Below are 21,320 nucleotides of genomic sequence, written 5' to 3'. Positions count from 1 at the left end.
CTTCAATATTCCTTTGACTCTGCTCTCCATGAACCATTTGCCTCTGTCACTTCATCCCGAAGCCCTCTAAAGTATAGTCTTTAATGATTTTTGAAGCCCTGTAACCTACCATCAGTGCATTTGACCCAAAGAAGAACTTATACAGAACTTCCTATTTATTCAATTATTTCCCCTTAATGTTTGTCCTAAAGTTAAAACATCACATAAATTGTTCCAACAGGTCTCTTCTAACATTTCATGGAATTGTTCCATTGCAGCTGAATATCAGTCAATGCATGCCAGGTTTAGAGGTCAATGCTGCATTGTGTAAATGATCATGTCTCTATTGCTGGACTTTGGGTGGGGTGTTCTGACCATGCAGAACTCCAGCCACTCCAGAGGAACCCTTTCTAACAAAAATTCTCCAATCAATCTCCTTGCCTCCTTATAAGCACCTTTGAGCTAGATAGTAGATTAAGGGTTGTGAGATCAGTTTTATGATAACCTTTTAGCAATTCCTTAAATAAGAGCCTAGATTTTTCTCTTTGGAATATCGGCACTTTGTACTGTTTTAACTTAGCTTTAGGATTCTAGTGGAAATATCAAGAAAACTATTTGGAATAGTTTAACTTCACTTAATCTGAGTAATTATATTGAGTAGCACCTATTTTATAGCAAGGGTAAGATAATGACTTGCTAGTTGAATTATTTGCCTCCTAGAAATAAACACTTAGTTTATAGAAGTTTTTATCCTGTTAGAAATTTTAGTTATTTCTTCAACATATTTAAAAAAATTTTATCTTCATCCCTCTACACACACATGTATTTTCTTATTAATACTTTCACTGTTCTGTAAAGTTGCGGAAATATTTTCTTATGTAAGGTCACCCTGGAAGAAATGTTTCCTTTAAAGGAATTCTAAATATATGTAAATATAATTTCAGTAATGTATATGTAAACTATTGCAAATATGAACTATAAAATGTAACCTATGGATGAAATTGCACAGCATTTCAAAGGCAACCTATAAAGATCATATACTAATTCTCTCTTTAGAGTAATTCAGAAGAGCATTGCTAAAATGTTAATTTAGTGTGAATGCCAACTGTCATTTGTGAATTTGTGTATTTGTGTATTTGTGAGGGTGTTAAAATGCAGGCTTGGTATTGTATGTGTCTGCTGTTCATGTCTCTGATAATGCAAGTGGACATTTCTAGCATTTAAATATTTCATTCAATTTATCATTTAATGTACTGGAACAGTCTGCAAAGACACTAATTGTATAACACCCAATTTATTTTATTGTTCAGCATTTGGAAGCTTCTGAAGACAAGTCAGTTGGCAGTTCATTGATGGAGACTGAAGTAAACCTGGACAGTTACCAAACAGCTTTAGAAGAAGTACTCTCATGGCTTCTTTCTGCTGAAGACACGTTGCAAGCACAAGGAGAGATTTCAAATGATGTAGAAGAAGTAAAAGAACAATTTCATACTCATGAGGTAAAACAAAAAGCATTGATTTATGAAATCAAGTGCATGACTTATATTGGCAAGTCCTCCTTTCTTTTTATTCAATTACTCTGTAAGAGAGCCTTGTAATTTGTAAATTTAGTTTTATTTTGAGATGGAAACCAATAACGTTTGTGAACTTAGGATTCCATCAACCTGTACTTGAAGTTCTCTTTTGGAGAACAGCCCTTCAAGGTGTTAAGATCTGGTTTGCCAATGACTCCTAGAAGAATTAGAAAAACCCAGTCCCCTTATGTCAAGGCAAGACTGAGGGATCATTTTTAGGTATGTTCCAACATACCCAATTATCATTAAAAATCATTATTCTGAATTACACTCCAGGATACCTGAGTGATAGTAGGTTGTACTACTCAGATGGAGACTTTTCCTGAGATGACATGCTTGCTTGGCTTGCTCCCCTTCCCTGTGCTCTTTCTTACTTCTTCAGCACTCCTGTATGTCCTTCTGGGAGCTCTTAATAAACCACTTGCACTAAAATCCTTCTCTCAAGGTCTGCTCCTATATAAAGTGTCCTAAGAAAATAAATTTAATTCATATTAAAAAATGGTATAGAGTTGCCTTAAAGATTGAAATACTGTTCATTGGAGTATAAATTTAATAGACTACAGGTTTAAAACTCCAAAAAATGAAATTCAATTACATAAATTGTTAATTATAATTGTTAACATTTTTTCTTTGTCAGGGGTTTATGATGGATTTGACATCCCATCAGGGAAGAGTTGGTAATGTTCTGCAGTTGGGAAGTCAACTGATTGGAGCAGGAAAATTATCAGAAGATGAAGAAACTGAAGTACAAGAACAAATGAATCTCCTAAATTCAAGATGGGAATGCCTCAGGGTAGCTAGCATGGAAAAACAAAGCAAGTAAGTATTTGTATTTAATTAATAAAAATAGCAAATTTATCCAGGTGTGATACATGACTGTAATTCCAGCTACCTGGAAGACTGAGGCAGAAAGATCCTGAGTTCAAGGCCAGTCTGGGCAACATGCTGAGACCCCATCTCAAGTTAAAAAGAGGAAGTTTTAGAATCTTACTATTATTTTGATGCAGCTTGGTGGTTTAGGCTGGATTCTCAGTTTCTTCTTAAGGCATGTGGCTTTTCTTCATGAGATATTATGGTTGCATTGTCATGTCAGTAACTACAAGATTTTCACTTAGGCAACAGAAGTGGAGATTTTGCATAGGTAGACTGTTATCTACAGAACTATATTTTAAGAATATCTAACATTTTGTCATAGTGAATGTAGAAGGCACAGAAGCATGCACAGGAAGCCATGTACTTAAAATCACCTATTAGCTACAGTTGACAGGAAACTTCTCTTCTGAAGGAAAAACCCCTGAAAATATTAGAGTTACTCATCTGTCTATGGAAATCCTCTTGAAATAAAAAGTTTCTCAACTGCATTTGGAAATCCTTATTCAAATACAGTATGACTATGAATTATTTTGAGATTTTATATTGACTTAATAAAAAGTTTTTGAGACATTTCTGGAAATAGCATATTTCTTGTAAAGGTAAAAAGCAGATTTCATCATTCTGGATGTGTTGCTTTGATTTATATTGTTAGGTGTGTGTATTCATGTAGAGCCTATCGAGACAAGATAGATTTATTTTAAATGAAAAGAAATGAAGTGCCAACTGTGGATTTGAATACATTAAGCTAAAGAAATTGTCCAAGTGCCTTAAGTTTACTTAGCTATTATTTATAAAGATTAAAAGCTTTAAAATAGGACTAAAGAAACTCATTAGATATGCTGGGAGGATTGCTATTCCAGTACTAAATTATAGTATGACAAAAGGGAGGGGGAAAACACATTTTTAAGCTCATGTCTTTTTGAAAGAATAAGTAAGGCATATATAAGAAAGAATTTTCACAAGTATATCTATATTCCAAGCTAGGAGATATTAGTCTATGCATATTGACATGTTTCCCTGCTGTGATGATTGCAACTAACCTTAGAGGTGAGAATTATAATAGTCATAACTATTGAGTCTGCCTCCCCTTAATACCCACAGGTCAATTTATTTATCATCATAAATCATAAGATATAGAACTACCTACTTGTGGTCATATGCCAACAGTCTACAGACTAGAACCTCTTTTTGCAATGATCTATGTGACAACTACGGCAACCTGAAAAAAAAAAGTTAAAAATTCAGTCTCCTCTTTTATTGCCCTTCCCATTGTGATACTTAGTGTTCTCTTTTGATATCTTCATTTTCCAAAATTCTTGTGGAAACTAAATTCATTTCTCCATTATTCCTGCACTCCTTGTTTTCATTAGGACTAACAACATGGTGTTAATTATTCATACTAATCAATTAATTAATTGTACTTTGAGAATTAATTACCAGAAAAAGATAATTCCAGCAAGAATTGAAATTCCAAGTCTTCTATCTATTATTATAACATTCTTAAAAGTTAATTAAAAAAAACTCCCTTGTTAAAGGGACAATCTACCATTAGATAAGAGATGATGCCCAATGTTCATACACACAAAATGTGTGCGTGTATGTGTGTGTGTCATTTTCTCACCCACATCACAATGGAGGATAAAAATCTGAAAGTGGCAATAGTACTACTTAAATAAGTTTAACATAGAAATTCCTTTGACCCTAGGGAAATTTGGGGACTTTTGTTTGTGTTAAAAATTTTAGAATGATCATCAGGAATGTGAGAGCAATATTTTAGTCATTATAACTTTCATTACAACAACTTATAGAGTATTAAAATTGAGATACTAATCAGGAACCCCTTGTAACACATAGCATTTTCTAGATAATTACTTAGAGTACACATACACAAATTTTTATTTAAACAAAGCAAATTGAAAAATAAGAACATTTGTGAATAACTGAGTTTTTGATGCCATTTGTGCATGTTCATGCATAAAACTTATTAAATTCTAAATTAGATAAGACTGTGCAGATTTTGCTGGACCTGATTTTTGACAGTATTTTGGGAGGAAACAAAAATCTGATTATGAACAAAGTACATTATCATTCAAAAATTTTAATTCTAGATTTTATTTAATGCTTTAAATGAATAACAGCAGTTTTTTCTATCATAATGGTTATTATTGATGATTAGCTTCAGTTTGGAGCATTACCTATTATTTCTAAACATATTATTACATTAGTAAATTAAATTAGTAAATTGCTAGTAACCAAAAATGCTTTAGTCTATACTTCTTATCTCTCTCTCACAAAGACAGGATGTGGATAGACCAGTCAGAAACCTTTATCCCTGCCTAAGACTAGGTTTAGTGATGAGAGGAGTGATAATTAAGATTTATCTAAGCATATTAGGTATAATTGAAACCATGTTAGAATCCTTAAATTGATATAACAAAAATAAAAAAAACTTGCAAATAAAGATAAGCTTGCAATTAAAATTTAAAAACATTTTTATTTAGCATTTGTAAGTTTTATCTAGTATATTTACTATCAAATAATATTTGATATATATTCATTGTGATATATGTGTATAAATACACATACATATATATATATCTTTATTGAAAATATTAACAAGCATTAATGGAAGACCTTGAGTTATGATACAATTCAAGGCACTGAGGACACAATAATAATCATAAGAGGTAAGGTCCCAGATCTCATGAAGCTTATATTCTAGAGTGACTGGCAGCCAATAATTAAAAGACTACAAACAAGAAAAATAGCAAAATAGGAATATAGATTGTAAAGACACTGAAAGGTAATATATTAGAGTGGCTGAGGGAATACTTTTCAACTTTGTGATCCAGGAAGGACTTTCAATGTTAGTATCATTTAGCTTGAAATTTGAATTATTGGAAGAAATCGGCATTTGCAGATCAGGAGGAAATGTATTTCAGGCAGTAGGAATAGCCATTCCCAAGGCCCAAAAATAGGGATAGGTCAACTTGGTGGAGGGATCAAAAGGCCTGTGGAACTGAAAAGTTGCAGGAGGGAAGGTTAGATTAGCTAAGGTATGATATATATGATTGAAATATAGGTAGGTATCTAATCATACATACCAGCTGCGGTAAAGGTAAAAGATAAGGGCTTTGAGTTCTAGACTAAGTTGAAGAAAAAGGCATCAGAAGGCTTTATTTAAGTAGGAGACATATCAAGAAAGTGTATTAGTAAATCGATGGAAAAAGGGGAGGACAGTTATTAGTAGTGCAATAGGCTAAGTAAGTGATGTTAGCGTTTTAAACTAGGTGATAGTTGTGTTTAGCCATGTGTTTAATTTATAAATCATTGTAATCATGTTTTGTATTTATTTTTAGTTCATCTTTTCCCTTTTTAACAGTTAAAATAATTTTTGCTTTGGAAATAATCTTTGCCTTGTTCATACAGGCACTACTTTCATGCAGGTGACATGTAGGAACTGCTATTTATCTTAAAAACAATTATTGTTCAAAATAATAAGACTTTTTAAAAAATTTAGTACTAACATTCTCTTGTTTTCTCTTTGCCTAAAATCTACACCAGTTTATTTAAAGGAGGTCTCACTTTCTCAAACATTTCTTAATATGAACTGGGGCAATATACTTCTCTTCTAAGATCCTTGGCTTACTGATTTATACAACAGTGACAGGTCCTTGAGACTAATATACCACTAAAAGATACTGGTTGAGATACAGTATGAAAATGTAGTTTGTGAATATAAAATTATTATAAATATGAAGAAAGATCGAACTTATAAATAACATGGTTCATTGGTTAAGTACTTTAACCATACTCTATCACTTCGCATCCTCTCTCTCTCTCTTCCTCTACCCGCACCTCTCTCTCTCTCTCTCTCTCTCTATATATATATATATATATATAATATTAATATTAATATATATATTTCATTCATTTCAAATTACCTCCTCATTCATTTTTTCCAAAGAATATATTTGAGACTTTTTTTCTATCAGTGAGGGAGCAAGAGCAGAATGATTAAAATTGTATTTGAAATTATTTTTCCACAATGAAGACATTTAAATATGCATATAAGTGAATTCAGTTAAAACATAAAAATATTAATGTTTTTCCTTCCTTTCTTTCACTTTTTTTATTTTTTAATACACTCTCATTTGATTCTTTTCTTCCTGTTTTCTTTCCTTCCCATTTCTGGTACTCATGCATGTAAACTGATGGTGGAAAAGCTAATACATTGAAGAAGTTTGTTAAGACATGCTGTGAACTAGTAATTTAGAACCACTATACTGATATTGATCAGTTACAAATCTCTGAGCATGCCTATGATGTGGAAATAAGAGAACTAAATGATACTGATTTCATTAATCAAAATAAAAAAATGAACATAGCACAATGTCTACTGACGTTCTTGAGTTAGAAATCCTAAGTAGAAAAAAAGCTAAATGATTTTTGTTTTGTTTCCGTTTTATGTAGCATAATACCCTAAGGGTGGTGGGAGGTGAGGGAGAGAGAAGAAAAAGACAAAACTTCCAACTGTGGAAGTGCAAGAAGACAACTGGCGTAGGGACAACAGAAGATTTTCTTCTCTATGAATAAACTAATTAATTTGATTGAAAAATGCAACCTGCAGAGAGCAAAAGAGATTTACTGACATTTCTACAAGGACTCATAAAGATAAGCACAGCAAGTTCCATCAGCTACTCTGATAATTGTGGTTAGGACATGCAAGGAAAACTAAAACCTTTGTGCTAGTATGGGAAAAACATGAAAGCAAGTCAGTAAGGAGGCCAAGCGAAGTTATGTTCTGGTTTACATCAGCAGGAGGAGAGTATATGGGTAAAAACACAAGTCATAACATGGAAAAATCATTGTGAATCACCATCAACACATTGACTGAAGAGAAAAATATGTCTAACACATGTGGTTCATCTTTTTTCCCCCAAAATGTCTGTTCAAATTTTGAAATGAAATAACATATGTGAGAGTGTATAGAGCAAAGGAGGTGCTGAACAAATGGGTGGGTTGTTTTTTCCCAAATGAAGTGACTAACATATTTCATATGTGAATATATGAATGAATGGAAGGATGAACAATGCAATTAAATACTTCAGGTAGCTCTATCTTTGAATTGAATTTGTTGTACATTTTAAAGCTGCACAAACTCAACTCCTACTTGTAAAATTATATCACAGTTTGGGAAATCATTGATTTTTTTATTTCATCCAATAATGTCAAAGTGCTAATTTCTTACAGATCAAAGTGGCCTGAGGACTAGCAACATCAGCATTACCTGAGAACTTGTTAAAAATGCACAAGCTTTGTTCTCAGTCTGATCTGCAGAATCAGAATCTGAAATTTAACAAGATCCCAGGTGATTCCTAAGCATATTTAAGTGTATGAAGCACTTATGTAGATAAAAAAATTACAAAATGGTATATATATATGTGTGTGTGATTATATAATTATATATAATATAATTATATATAATTATTTATTATATATTATCTCTCCATATATATTATATATATATAGATACATACTTATATACATACTGGTAATGGAACCCACTTCACTATTGAGCTACACTTTTTATTTTATTTTACTTTTTAGTTTGTGACAGGGTCTTGCTAAATTCCTGAGGTTCTCAGTATGTTACTGAGGCTGACCTTGAACTTGAACTTCAACTTGACCGGCTTCAGACTCCCAAGTTGCTGGAATAATAGTGGTGCCCCACCATGCCTGGCATAAAATAATATTAATCCATCCTCCTTTGTACACCTCTACTTATACACCTTCTCTCTCTATTTTTCTGTCAAGTAAGGTGGAACAAACATCTTATTTTCCCAGAAGTTCCAAAAATTGTGCTAGTGATGTTTCATACAGATCTCATATTAATATCATCTCCCACAGGTAATTAATGGAATACCAAGATTCTGGAACAAGAATATATAATAGATACAATGTAAGAATATTGATAACAAATTGTAGGCCTAATAGGAAGCAACAGTTATTTACATGTTACCCTGGCATTTGGTCAATATAAAAATGGATATAGCTACAGTATCTTTTTTTCTGAAAATAATGTGTACTAGTCCTGTTAAATGTGGACATTCTTTGTTTTCCTAATATAAAGTATGTGACTCTTACAGTTTAAATTATAAACAAGAAAGTAAAATCTCTAGAATTCATAGAAATGAGAGAGCAACATTTTTGGCAGAATGTTCTCTCATAAATAATGATAATTACCAAATTAAGTTTATTCCCTCATTCATCCATCCAACTAACATTTATTACCTACCAGAGTCCCAGCACTATTTTAATTATTGAGTGAACAAAACAGACTCCCTCTCTCATTGAGTTTACATTCTAATGGAAGCAGACAATTTATATATATATGCATATATATATATATATATATATATATACACATATGATGTCATATGTGGTTAAGTTATCAAAATGAAAATAAGGCAGAGGACAGTGAATGAAACATAAATTTAAAAAGGCCTCCCTGATGAGGTAGTATTTAAAAAGAGCACTAAACAAAGGGAAGTAGCAAGCCATGCAGATAGTTAAGGCAATGAGAATGAACAAGTGGAACTGTCCTGAGGCAGCAGTGAGCTAGGCATGGTAGAGAAACATTATGCCCATCTGACAAATGGTAAAGTGATTACATTCTGAGTTTTGACTAAAAATTTATTCAAATTAATTTAATAGATGGTCTTAAAAACAGATCTAATAGAAGTTGACTTTTTAAAATATTTTTGTGAATGGACACAATACCTTTACTTTATTTATATATATTTTATATGGTGCTGAGGATCAAACCCAGTGCTTAGCAAGTGCTAAGCAAGCACTCTGCTGCTGAGCTAAAGCCCCAGCCCCAAAGTTAACATTTTTGCAATCTTAATTCCAATATTTCAGTTTGGGAAAGTGTCTGAATTATTGTACTATGTTTCCTTATGCCTGATTGATAATTAAGCTATGCTACTTATTCATTGAAGAAATATTTATCATGTGCCTAGTTGTGCCAGGCATTTTGCCAGATGCTATGTAGTAGCAAAATTATTGAAGTTGAAAGTGAGCTTCTATTGCCATATAAATTGAAAATGATCTCACAGTGTCAACATTATCCATTCTCACTAGAGAGAGTTTATACAATCTTCCAATCATTGTATCTTCATAGTTGTCCTTGGTTTGTGACAACAATCTGCAAGTATCCTGATTCACTTTTTAAGTATTTAATCAAGAAGACTGAATTGAGGGTGGCCATAATGTATTTGCCACAAGAATCTTTTTCATTCAGCCATGTAGCTTCTTTATTGTTACTGCTACTATTTTGAATTTATGTTTTCAAAATGCAAATGAATTTGTTTACATTTTGAATTTTAATCTTCCTCTGGGTAGTTGAAAAATATTAACAATCAAACTGCTACGAAGCAAAATGAATGGAGGAATAAAATAGATGAAGACTTTGAAAACAATGACATATTTTAAAATTTTCTCTCACAGAATCCTTTATTAAAAACTATGCTATTTTCATATTATATTATGTGTGAAAATAAATATTACTGCATGTTTAATGTCAGGGAAGATTGAACATTTCATTTCCATTTGTTGGAAGAGGAATTTTGTAGGTAGGTTCTTTTTAAAATATTTATTGTGAGGTTACAGTTGAAAAACTTTGGCCTCTAAGTTCATGTTACATGTTGTAACATAATGGTAGCTATTATAATCATCAGGAATTTTTGATAACTATAAATGGCTTGTCCTTGGTTTCTCCCATGGCCTAAGATATCCATTAGTGGAAGAGGTAGTGTAACAGTGGTCCACTTCACCTTTTGAAAATAGCCCTTACTGCTTATTTTAAAAGGGACATATTTTTCTTTTCCTTTTCTCCCTCTCTCCCTCCCTAACCTGGGGGCAGGGAACAAGATTACCTTGAGTTATCTGTCTCCACAGGAAGGAGATGTCAAGAGAAGAACTAGGAAAAGACTATCTACCAAATTAACAAGTGAATTTCAACACACCATAAATAAGCACGTGGGATCCCCTGTCAGGGGACACCTGGAATGTGACCTTTGAATAGTTTCTTTAAAAACGCTCTGTTTTCCCTGTGTTTCTCCTTTGCTATCAAAGCAATAAAACTTCTTTGATGTCCTCCTTATTGGATTGGCAACTGGGACAAGGACCAAGCTTTCCCCCTCCTCCAGTAACCTTAGCACTATAAAGAGGAGGATATGTTGCTTTTTTACAAAAATGTCTCCTATTTTAATGTTTACATTTTTCTGGGCACAAGACCACCATCCAACATCCGACTTTGCAGCTAGGTCTTATAAGGAATTTCCAGGATTGGGAGGGAGGAGGATCTACTTATTGAGACAAGATGGTACAAGCCACTGATGCTGAAGGCACACATTCAGAAATTTAGTATGGCAATAGGAGAACAATGTTGATGCTGGGAGTAGTGACAAAATTGGTAGTAGTTAATAGTGGTGGTTGAAGTCTTACACATTTTAGGGGCATTGTATCTACTTGGATTCTAGGTGTATATTTCATGGGGCATGCATTGAACTTTGATAAATGTTACAATGTTGAAAGTTGAAAAGCTAATGTGCTTGTTATGACCTATTCATTACTACCATGCAGCCAGAACACTTTTATATACATTTATATATTCATAACCAAAACTTTTCTTTTAAAAATTCAATATTTCTTTCCTATTTTAAAGGCAATGTTTGCCTTTCTGTAACAATGGTACACTTCATCTTTTGAATACAGTCCTTGCTGCTTATTTAAAAAGGGACATGTTTTTCTTTATCTCTTCTCCCTCTCCCCCTCCCTAGCCTGGGGGTAGGGAACAAGATGATCTTGAATTATTTGTTCTCCACAGGAAGAAGATGTCAAGGAATAAACTAGGAAGTGACTACCAAATCAACAAGTGAATTTCAGCACATCATTAGGGTGCACCTCCCTGTCAGGGCACACCTGGAATGTGGCTTTTGAATAGCTTCTTTAAAAGCCCTCTGTTCTCCCTGATGCAAAGCTTCTGGGACTGAAGTCCCTTGTGCTTCTCCTTTGCTAGCAAAGCAATCAATCTTCTTTTTCCTTTTCCTCAAAACTCTGTCCTCATTATTAATTTGTCATGAATTGGCATTGGGGATAAGGACCAAGCTTTCAGTAACATTTCTGGCATCAAATATATCATGTTTTCTGAATTCTCTATTTAATGATATACCTAAATATGTAAAATACTTGATCATTTTACATTATCATCATATGTTTGAAGGAGAAAGGGTCTTAAAGTTATTGTGATTTTTTTATCATTAACATAGACCTTAACCAGGTGCAGTAGCACACGCTTGTTATCCCAGTGACTTGGGAGGCTGAGGCAGGAGAATTGTGAGTTTAAAGCAAGTCCTAAGGCCCTAAGCAACTCAGTGAGACCTTGTCTCTAAATAAAATATCAAATGGGCTATGGATGTGGTTCAGTTGGTTAAGTGCCCCTGGGTTCAATCCCTGGTACAAAAACAAAAAGCCAAAACAAAACAAAACATAAAACATAGGCCTTAGGCTTAGAGCAACTGTCTCAACAGTAACAACTATAATTTGCATTTTGGTGTCAAGAAAGTATAAAATATCTGTTGATGACAATCTCTTTATAAAATCCCACCAAATGATCCTCTTCTTTCTGTTTTTTTTTTTGCCATATTTTATAATTAGTGCCATACAGAAAATGAAGAAGATAAATAAACTTCATCTCTACAAAATTAACCTTAGCACAGGTAGTATAGTATAGGATGATGGTGAAGCAGGCTCCAAGGCCAAAGCAGCTGAGTTCCCACTCTCCCACCTCCTCTTGCTTGCCATTTGGTTCATGTAAACCTTTGTTTCCCCATCTGTTGGGGCTAATTTAATATCCTGCATGGATAGGATTTATCATAATAATACTACTACTATCTGACATATAATATATATAATATTATTCATCATAAAATTATATTTAAGTGTCAAATTTTACAAAGCCAAATTCCTTTTGAAGAGGTTATGTATGACCTCTATAGCATAGTTCATAAGTAAAAAAGTAATTTCATAATTATGTGTCATAAAACTTCTGCCTCCACATGATCTCCACACATCTGGTTCATGTTAACTCTGATATGCCACCATGACCAAACTCTCCAAACATTTGCCAATTGTATCCAAGGGTGAAGTGAAAATTGTGGCTGAGTCCTGAACACCAGCCCAGTTATTCTTAACCCTGGACGGTCATTAGAATCCCTGGCTGGAGAGATTTTTTTCAAGTATCAATGCCTGGGCTCCATTCCCAGAAATTCTGATTGAACTGTTTTGTTCAGGGGCTAGTACATCAGTTTGAAAAGTTCTCTCACTGATTCTAATGAATAGATTTTTTCTTAAGCCATTATTTGCATAAATTCCCCTACTTCATTTCTTTGTAGTAGTTTGAATTAAACCTGGAGTGAGAAATCATATATTTTAATAATTTTCTTGATGGAAAGAAGCAAAAACCCAAACAAATGTGTTAAAATAACTACATATTTAGCATATATTGGTGTTCTGGAAGTATCTAGTTGCAATTTAAATGATTATTGAGCTAAAATCAAAACCATGTAATCCATCCATTATAACCATTTTGCTAAGCTTTTTGAATAATTTTTAATAACTAAATATATTTATTTTAACTTTCATCGGTTTGATATTAGTTACTAATTGACATATACTTGAAAGTAAAAAATGCATTGGAAATTTAGTGCCTCTAATTCATATTGGTAGCCCTACAATAAATCAAATCATATAGGTTTTATTACCAACTTATATCATAGTATTTTATTTTGTATGTGAGATAAGTTAATTGAAAATTGCTGGTGGTTCTTTTATAATCTGGACATTCAAAATAATATTTTACTTCCTTTCATTAGTTGTGTTCTTATTGAGAATTGCATATATGCAGATAATGGTGAATTCTAGGAAATTGGGCCCATAAACTGGTCTTCCTAAAGAGTTCACACTTCTTGGTAATTTTTAATTATAATGCTCCAGGATTTACAAAGTTTATGCATTTATACCTGTATTTGAATAGTGTCTAACATATGGTTATATATATTTAAATATTTTATATAATTTTATAATAGCTTTCTATAAAGTTCAATAATTGCTGTTAAGACCATCAAATAATAGACTAAAATTAATAAAACCAGGTACCATTTGCATTTATAAATATGTCTAGAAAATGGAAATTTCAAAAAATTCTATTTATGTTTATTATTAGATTTCTGATCTCAGAATATCATACCTTAAACATATTATAGGATATAATGATATGGTGTGGGTAGGGACTTTGAAATAATGTTTTGTGACTTTTGCCAATCTAATTATCTGCTGACTTAGAGCTGCATACTGTTCAATATTGCAGTGACTAGCCACATGTAGATACATTAAAATTATTATAACTAAATATAGTTAGAAATTCAACTTCTTAGTCAGTCACACTAACCCCACATGGCTAGTGGCAATCATATTTGATAGTACACAGAATATTTACATCATCATAGTGAGTTCTGTTGGATAGCCCTGGTTAGACAATGAATGCCTTCCTATACTCTTAACAGTTTATGTAAAACACATACAGTGTTCCCATTGATTCCCTTCATGTGCATATAGATATGTTATATGTTCCCATGGTAGGGTGTGGGCTGAGACAAATCTCTAGTAAAATTTTTTTTAAAATAGTATTCTCTAGATTGCCTTTTATTGCAACTAACAAAGAACCCAATACACAGAGTGCATTAGACCAGTATTCCTTAATACATGATGTTTGGTCAGAATTTAAGCAGCTACATGGGAGGGAGCAGAACAACTAAGGCAGTGGGCAGTGTGCCAAAGAGCGACCAATCAAACACGGACAGATAAACCCCACTGACCCTTACGTCCACCTATCACTCAGCAGGACCCCTGTCTATTCTGGCCCATAAAGACCTGGGCAGCAAGGGTCACGTGAGATTTTTCTCCGGCTCTCCACCCTGACCTGTACCCCGGAGGGCTGGGAATTTCACCTGAGAGCCAAAAATTCAATAAAGTTTTGCTTAAACTGCTTTCGTCTGATTCCTTTTTGGCCACCAGCCCTCGCCCTCAAGCTTTACGTATGATATATGGACTAATCCCATAGGCATCCCTTAGACACTTAGAAAAGTGAACCTCAGGCCCCACCACAGGCCTGCTGTCTTAGAATCTGTAGTTTGACATACTACACGTGTAGTATTATATATCATTAATAATGTCTACTCAGTTATAGAACAATAAATTCACAGGTGGGGTGACTCTAGAGACCATTAAGTCTCTACCTCTGTGTTGGCCAAGTTCCAGGATATTTCAGTCTATTTTGTTAGCTTTCTCTGTCCTTAGATGATTGGAAGTTCCAGGATATTTCAGTGTATTTTGTTAGCTTTCTCTGTCCTTAGTGATTGGAAGATGGTTGCAGTAGTTCCTAGTATCATATTCTGCCACACATCTTTCAGATATTGTCAGGACCATCTCCTGCCCTACATTGTTTTATCCCAATTCCACTATCTCACCTGTCACATATGTATACTCCATTCTTATTTTAATTTTATTCCCCTTTCTAAATGATCTCTTGAAAAAATAAAATAAAAGGAAATCAAGAAAAATGAAAACTCTTGTTGTAGGTGCAAAGTAGACTTTTTTAGGTAAATTCGATAATTTTCCCAAATTTATTTGCATCTTTAGAATGTTAGTTGGAAATGTAGAACTTGTTATATTTTAAGTTGATCAGCACTGAAATTATCTTTTCTGTGGACCAAAAAGCTAAAATATTAGGAATTTGTATGGCCCAAACTAATGCAATATTATTCCCATGACAAAGTAAAATAATTCAAAGAACACAGACTTGGATCATGAATAGTTTACAATTTTTATACTGGTTTCAAGTGCCACTGTGTCACCTTTGGCAAGTTCCTTAGACTTTTGAACTTGCAGTGTCCTTAGTAATAAATTAACAATAGTATGGTCTACCTCAGTTGGAGGTAAAGAGGATCAAATAAAATTCAATATTTGCCAAACACTTGTCAATTATGCTACATTTTCCCATTTTTCCTTATTAGTACCCTTTTTATCATTATATATTTAATATTTTTCCTTAAATTCACTGTTTTACTTTAAATTATGAAATTGAGAATATAAAATTTACACTATATGTACATAAATCATATATACACACTGTAAAATAGTAAAATAACTTCCCAATTTTTTTTTCTTGTGCCACTAAAGCAATTTTAAAAGCTACAACTAAAATGCATACCATTGTTTAGGAATCACTGAACTACTATGTATAAAATGCTTAACAGCAAGGTTATCACACCACAAATGTTGAATAAACATTAGCCAATGTATTTTAATGTAAGTATTCACGGCATTTTAACCTGATGGTTAGCTTTCCCTTCCCTGAAGTTACCCCTTCTGTCACACCTGGCAAGCAGAGCCTTTGTGTTGTGAGGGCTCCTAACCTGATCTTTTGATAGCACCCTCTCAAGTTTGCTTCTTCCTCTGGCCTAACCTTGCCAGGGGACACTCACTATTTCCTTCTTGATGCTCACCCGGAGACCTGTGACCTGCAATTCACATGCATTTAATAATGATGCTCTTTCTTCAGAGGCCTAAGGGAGCAAAGCATAGCAACTTTTACTACCTGATAATTTGTTTCATGTAACTCCAACATAGAAAGCAGTAAGGACTGTTCAGACACTACATGTTAATTAGGGTATTTAAGAAAACAACAATGAAAAAGCAAAAACTATTTTGAATGTTATCTTAAACATAATTGTTCCAGTAGTCCCAAGAAAAATCCTGAAAAGTTAAATTCTTTGTAGAGGTTCCCTATGTGCCCATCTTTGTTTTTCCTAGATTCGTCATACTCCCCTGTGAATTTTCCCCTCAGAGGATGATCTTGTCATATTGTAATTGTTGATGTATCTGTTTCTCTAATAGTATCTAGGTGACTCAAAGATGACAATAGGTATTTTCTTTGCCCTTTCCTAACAAATAGGGATTTCCTGCATGGATACAGAATTCAGTAAACACTTGTCGAATGAAATATCTATCTATAAATGTAAATAACATTTTAAATGAATTCCTTTATTAACTCTAAAACACATTTGTTAGACTTGAAACATTTATTCAAGTGTAAATAATACTGTGTGTTTGTTTTCCAGTCTTGAAATGTGAAAGTTTTCAGCTTAACATAATGACAAACTGAGCAGGAAAAAACAACAAAAACAAGGAATGATACTGTATTCAGTATTCATGAAATCTTTTATTCTCATGGAATCTTATTATCTGGTCTGTTCACAAAGGATAGACTGAAACAACAAAGTTAAAGATTTATTTACATATCTTGTGATGCAGGGATGATATGCATTGTCTAAGAGGTTTAAACAACAATTTTCAGTTTTCCTTTCACTTAAATGGATGTTTCGTCTCTGTTTCCATAAAAAGAAATGTCTACATTTGTGTCTGATTTCCATGTGCCTTGGGGTATTTGTGTCTCCGAAATGTTAAAGGTTGATAAATGGTTCAATCTAAATAATTTTAAATACTCCTTTATGTGAATATCTTATGTATTTAAATGTGCCTATTAATGAAAATTTCTGGTAAATATTTTATAAGTGAGAATAATAAATTTCTAATTAAAATTATACCTGACTATAGAATCAGTGTTTAGTACATTATGCCTTCAAAAATGCTTTAAACATGACTTTTATAAAAAAAGAAAAAATGAAAAATAATATTTACCTTAGAATGAATGTTAATGTTTCTCACTTGAGTCTCAAGTTTTTGATCTATCAGTGGATGAAAATATGTCAATTTGTATTTTCATCCTTACTATAAAATTGTGTAATTGATAGGCTAGGTATTATCTCATGTTCCTGATGCAGGATATGTAATTGAGAAGGTTTAAGAATGTAGTCTAGTAGGCTATGAACCTAGGCCTTTGGATTGAACCTAGGCCTTTGGATTTTAAATTCATTCCCTAATCCATTCCTTCATGTATCATTGAAAAACATTATTTTATCTATTTCTGCATAACAAATGACTTTAAATGTTAGTGTCTTAAAATAATAATTTATAATTTCACCATGATCTTGTAGATCAACAACATAGGCAGGGTTCAGACAGGTTATTCCTCTGTTTCCAGTGTTTAAGCTGGGATTGCTCCTTGGGCTGCATTCAGCTGGAAACTTACTTCTAAGATGGCATTTCATATTCTAGGGTCATCCTGTACATGGTCACTAATCATTTAATACTTTAGCCTTGCCTCCTTTACAGCATGGAAACTGGGCTCCAAAAGAAAATACAAATCTTGTCATTTCTCTTACAACCTAAATTTAGAACTGGTTTATTGTCAATTCTACCTTATTATATTGGTCAAAGTAAGTCAGGGATTGAGGAAAGGGTGATCACTGGGTATGAAGTTATGGTTGGATATGAGAAAGAAATTCCGAAGTGCTGTTGCAGAGCAGGGTGACTAGAAATAACAATTTCAAAAATAACATTAAAAAAAGATAGAAGAAAGGATTTGGGGGGCTGGGGTTGTAGCCCAGTTATAGAGCACTTGCCTAGCACATGTGAAGCCCTGGGTTTGATCCTCAGCACCACATGAAAATAAATAAATAAAATAAAGATATTGTGTCCATTCACAACAAACAAATTTTTAAAAAATGATTTTTGAAGTTTTGCCATAATTAAATAATAAAGGTAGGAAAATAGATATATTTAACCTGATTTAAAGTTTATATAGTGTATGCATGTACTGAAATATCAGTATGGTTACTCATATGTATAATTTTAATGTTTTTATGTATGAGTTTTAAAACAAATTTAAATTTAAAAATAAGTATTTGTGACCATCTTCAACCACCACACATAGTAAATAATGAGAATTATTTTTCCTAATGGGAACTATTTTTTTCAAATAGAGCATAACTAGGATTTTAATAATCAATAAGATATACTACTAATTCAATTACTGAAGATTGTTCACACTTTAGTTAGCAAATTCATGCTTTGTTAACTATGGGAATCTTTCTAGAAATTGGTATGTGTGATCTCTAATAAGCTTGAGAAAGAATAGCTTCAGAGGTGATTGATAATGAGCTTTACTTCTGCTGTTGTTAATGTTCAAAAGGTGCCCCAAAATTTGAATATTCCATAAATTATAAATGTCTACAGTCTTACCTTTTTACATGTTTTGTAACAACAAGTTGCTTTACTAGAGGTAATAATAGACTTTTTTCAAATTTTCAGTTTACATAAAGTTCTAATGGATCTCCAGAATCAGAAACTGAAAGAGTTAAATGACTGGCTGACAAAAACAGAAGAGAGAACAAAGAAAATGGAGAAAGAGCCCCTGGGACCTGATCTTGAAGACCTAAAACGCCAAGTACAACAACATAAGGTTAGCATATTTTATGCTGTGTGTGTTTTCTACTATAAAACAAGCTCAGTATGTATATGTGTATTACATACACACATAAACACACGTCATGATTTACAGATAAGAAGGAAAACTTCAAATCAACAATAGTTAAAAATAAATTTTACCAAGTATTTTCTGCAATCTTTGTTGCTATGGTTTACATAGGACCCAGTAAAATTCAGCTGTTGCCAATGTGATCATAGTAAATTGTGGTGCCTTTAGAGAAGTATCGGACTATGAAGGTTTTTCCCACGTGATTGGGATTACAACCCTTATAAAGAAGCTCAGGTTTCAGGAGTAGTTGGCTATTGTTTACCTTCCACACAGAGGAACCAGCAAAAAGACTCTCATCAGATGCTGGCACCTTGAGTTTTGGACTTCCCAGCCTCTAGAAGTGTGAGAAAATTAATTTTTATTCTTTTTAAATTACCCAATCTTAAGTATATTTGTTCCAGCAACACAAAATTGATTAAAATACTGTTTTTTTTTTTCAAATACAGCATAACTAGGATTTTAGTATTTAAAAAACATCAAACTTCTTTCTGGGACAGAATTATGCACTGTATGTGACCTACTAAAATTTTGGTTTTGGGGGACAGTTTAGAAATTATCTGTAGTGCACATTTAAATATTAAAACTAAGAATTTTTTTTAACATTTTTACCTTCAATTTGTAATTATTAAGAACTTGGCAAACTTGAAAAAAACTGAGGATCTGTAACATTGCTTTCCTATAAAGTACAGCATATTTTAATTTTAATATTTCTGTCACAGCTCTCTTCAATTTATTTATAATTGTAAGTCGTCAGAAGGCATTTGTTGTTCCTGTGATTAAGAGTTCTACAAAACTATTTGTGAACAGGAATCTGAGTGTGCTTCATTTTAAGAAACACTATAAAATGTTAAAATTAGCTCTGAGTTTTATGGTTGGAGTAGGGCCTTGCCCAGTTTGTGAAGGTACACATACAAATAAAAACTTGGTGACTGCCCCAGGATTAAGTGTACTCCATTTAGCAAATAAAAATACAAGAAGCCTAGGTACATTTGAATTTTGGATAAACAATCACCATGTTTTAAAGTGTATGTCCCCAGTTTTTTATTTATTTTTTTGTAAATTCACTTTTTTTTCCCCTGGGTATTCTTTAATTTTTGTGGCAATTCTCGGGATCTCACTTTTCTGAATTTAAGGGCATGTCTGCTCCCTCAACTCATGCCTCCTACATCCACTTCATTTTCTCATTTCATAATAATTTGTCAAATCTAGCTTCACAGTTCTTCCATAAAGATAAGAGATGCCAGTTTTTATTTAATAAGCTTCACATTTCACTAAGAAATGGAGCTAGTTCTTGTTATTACTGCCCATAAAGCAATCCATTGGCTACAGCAGTTTAAGATGAAGTATTTAAGAGAGTTGAAGATACGGTAATCTCCACCCATTACACTATACCTTCCAGAGGGAAAAAAACATCAAATCTATTATAATTATCACATGGATGTTGTGAGTGATGTTAATTGCCATACATCTTAATTGAACATCTGAGGAAGGAAGGAAGATCACTCTGGTGCTAGTTCTCTAATTGTACCATTTTCCTCGTGTGGATCATGCACTCTTCTCCTTGCCCTGTGTTGGAAATTTCATGTAGAGAATTTGGTGATTGCCAACGGTCTCATTATATCTGAGAGTGTTACTAAGATGTAAGAGCATCTTGGTCAATTTGAATGTGGACAGGAAGTAGTTGTAGTACTGCCAAAGCTGCCTTAACCTGTGATTTGATAGCAATTGATAGATAAATCCCATAGAATCCATGTAGCATGGTGGAATAATTTTAAGGTGTGTTCCCCACAGTCTCTTGCATATTCATCAGCAAGACTGAACTCCAGAAGTCCACAGAGTAACATGCTTGTCTTTCACTCATGATCTGTTTTGGAGGAACCCAACCTAAGACGGCCTTTGTGCCCTGGAAGACAGAATTCTAGTTCTAGTACTAACTAAATTTGTAAATATTTTTTTTTTTTTTTTTTTTGCAACCAGAAGTTGCTCAGGTTCTCCATATCTTTACTTTGAAAATGGTTGTGTTGAGCTAGCTGGTTTCTGTTTTTCCTTCCAGTCAGGGTTTTAAAGTGTTCATAATTTGAGAATATGAAGCATTTCAAGAAAGTGAAAGACTAACCCTGTAACATTGAGCTTCAGAAGGCAGGATGCTGATACTGAATGCCTGGAGTGTAAAGGGGAAGCCATGAAGAAGGACTCCAAAAGATGTGTGAATAGCTTAAAGCAACTCTGAGGAAAGGTCTTAGTGTGCCTCTCTGAAAAGATCCTTCATTAAGGTTAGACAGGCCATCCAGGATCTTAATATTCTGACAATTACCTGAAATGTTTTGTAC

General features: G+C 33.2%; 1 protein-coding gene across 4 annotated transcripts in view; it reads left to right on the top strand.

Annotated features, from left to right (window-relative positions):
* Dmd (dystrophin) overlaps window positions 1-21,320 on the top strand; it is a 2,099,091-nt gene that overhangs the window by 592,556 nt on the left and 1,485,215 nt on the right. For all 4 annotated transcript variants that reach the window (XM_047536255.1, XM_047536256.1, XM_047536254.1 and 1 more), the window contains exons 10-12: window positions 1,290-1,478; window positions 2,191-2,372; window positions 18,765-18,915. In XM_047536255.1, the coding sequence (XP_047392211.1) occupies window positions 1,290-1,478; window positions 2,191-2,372; window positions 18,765-18,915 (522 nt within the window). The remainder of the gene's footprint in view (window positions 1-1,289; window positions 1,479-2,190; window positions 2,373-18,764; window positions 18,916-21,320) is intronic.

This window comes from Sciurus carolinensis, chromosome X (genome assembly GCF_902686445.1).
Source record: "Sciurus carolinensis chromosome X, mSciCar1.2, whole genome shotgun sequence".
Classification (NCBI taxonomy): domain Eukaryota; kingdom Metazoa; phylum Chordata; class Mammalia; order Rodentia; family Sciuridae; genus Sciurus; species Sciurus carolinensis.
This window is presented reverse-complemented; position numbering and strand designations above follow the sequence as displayed.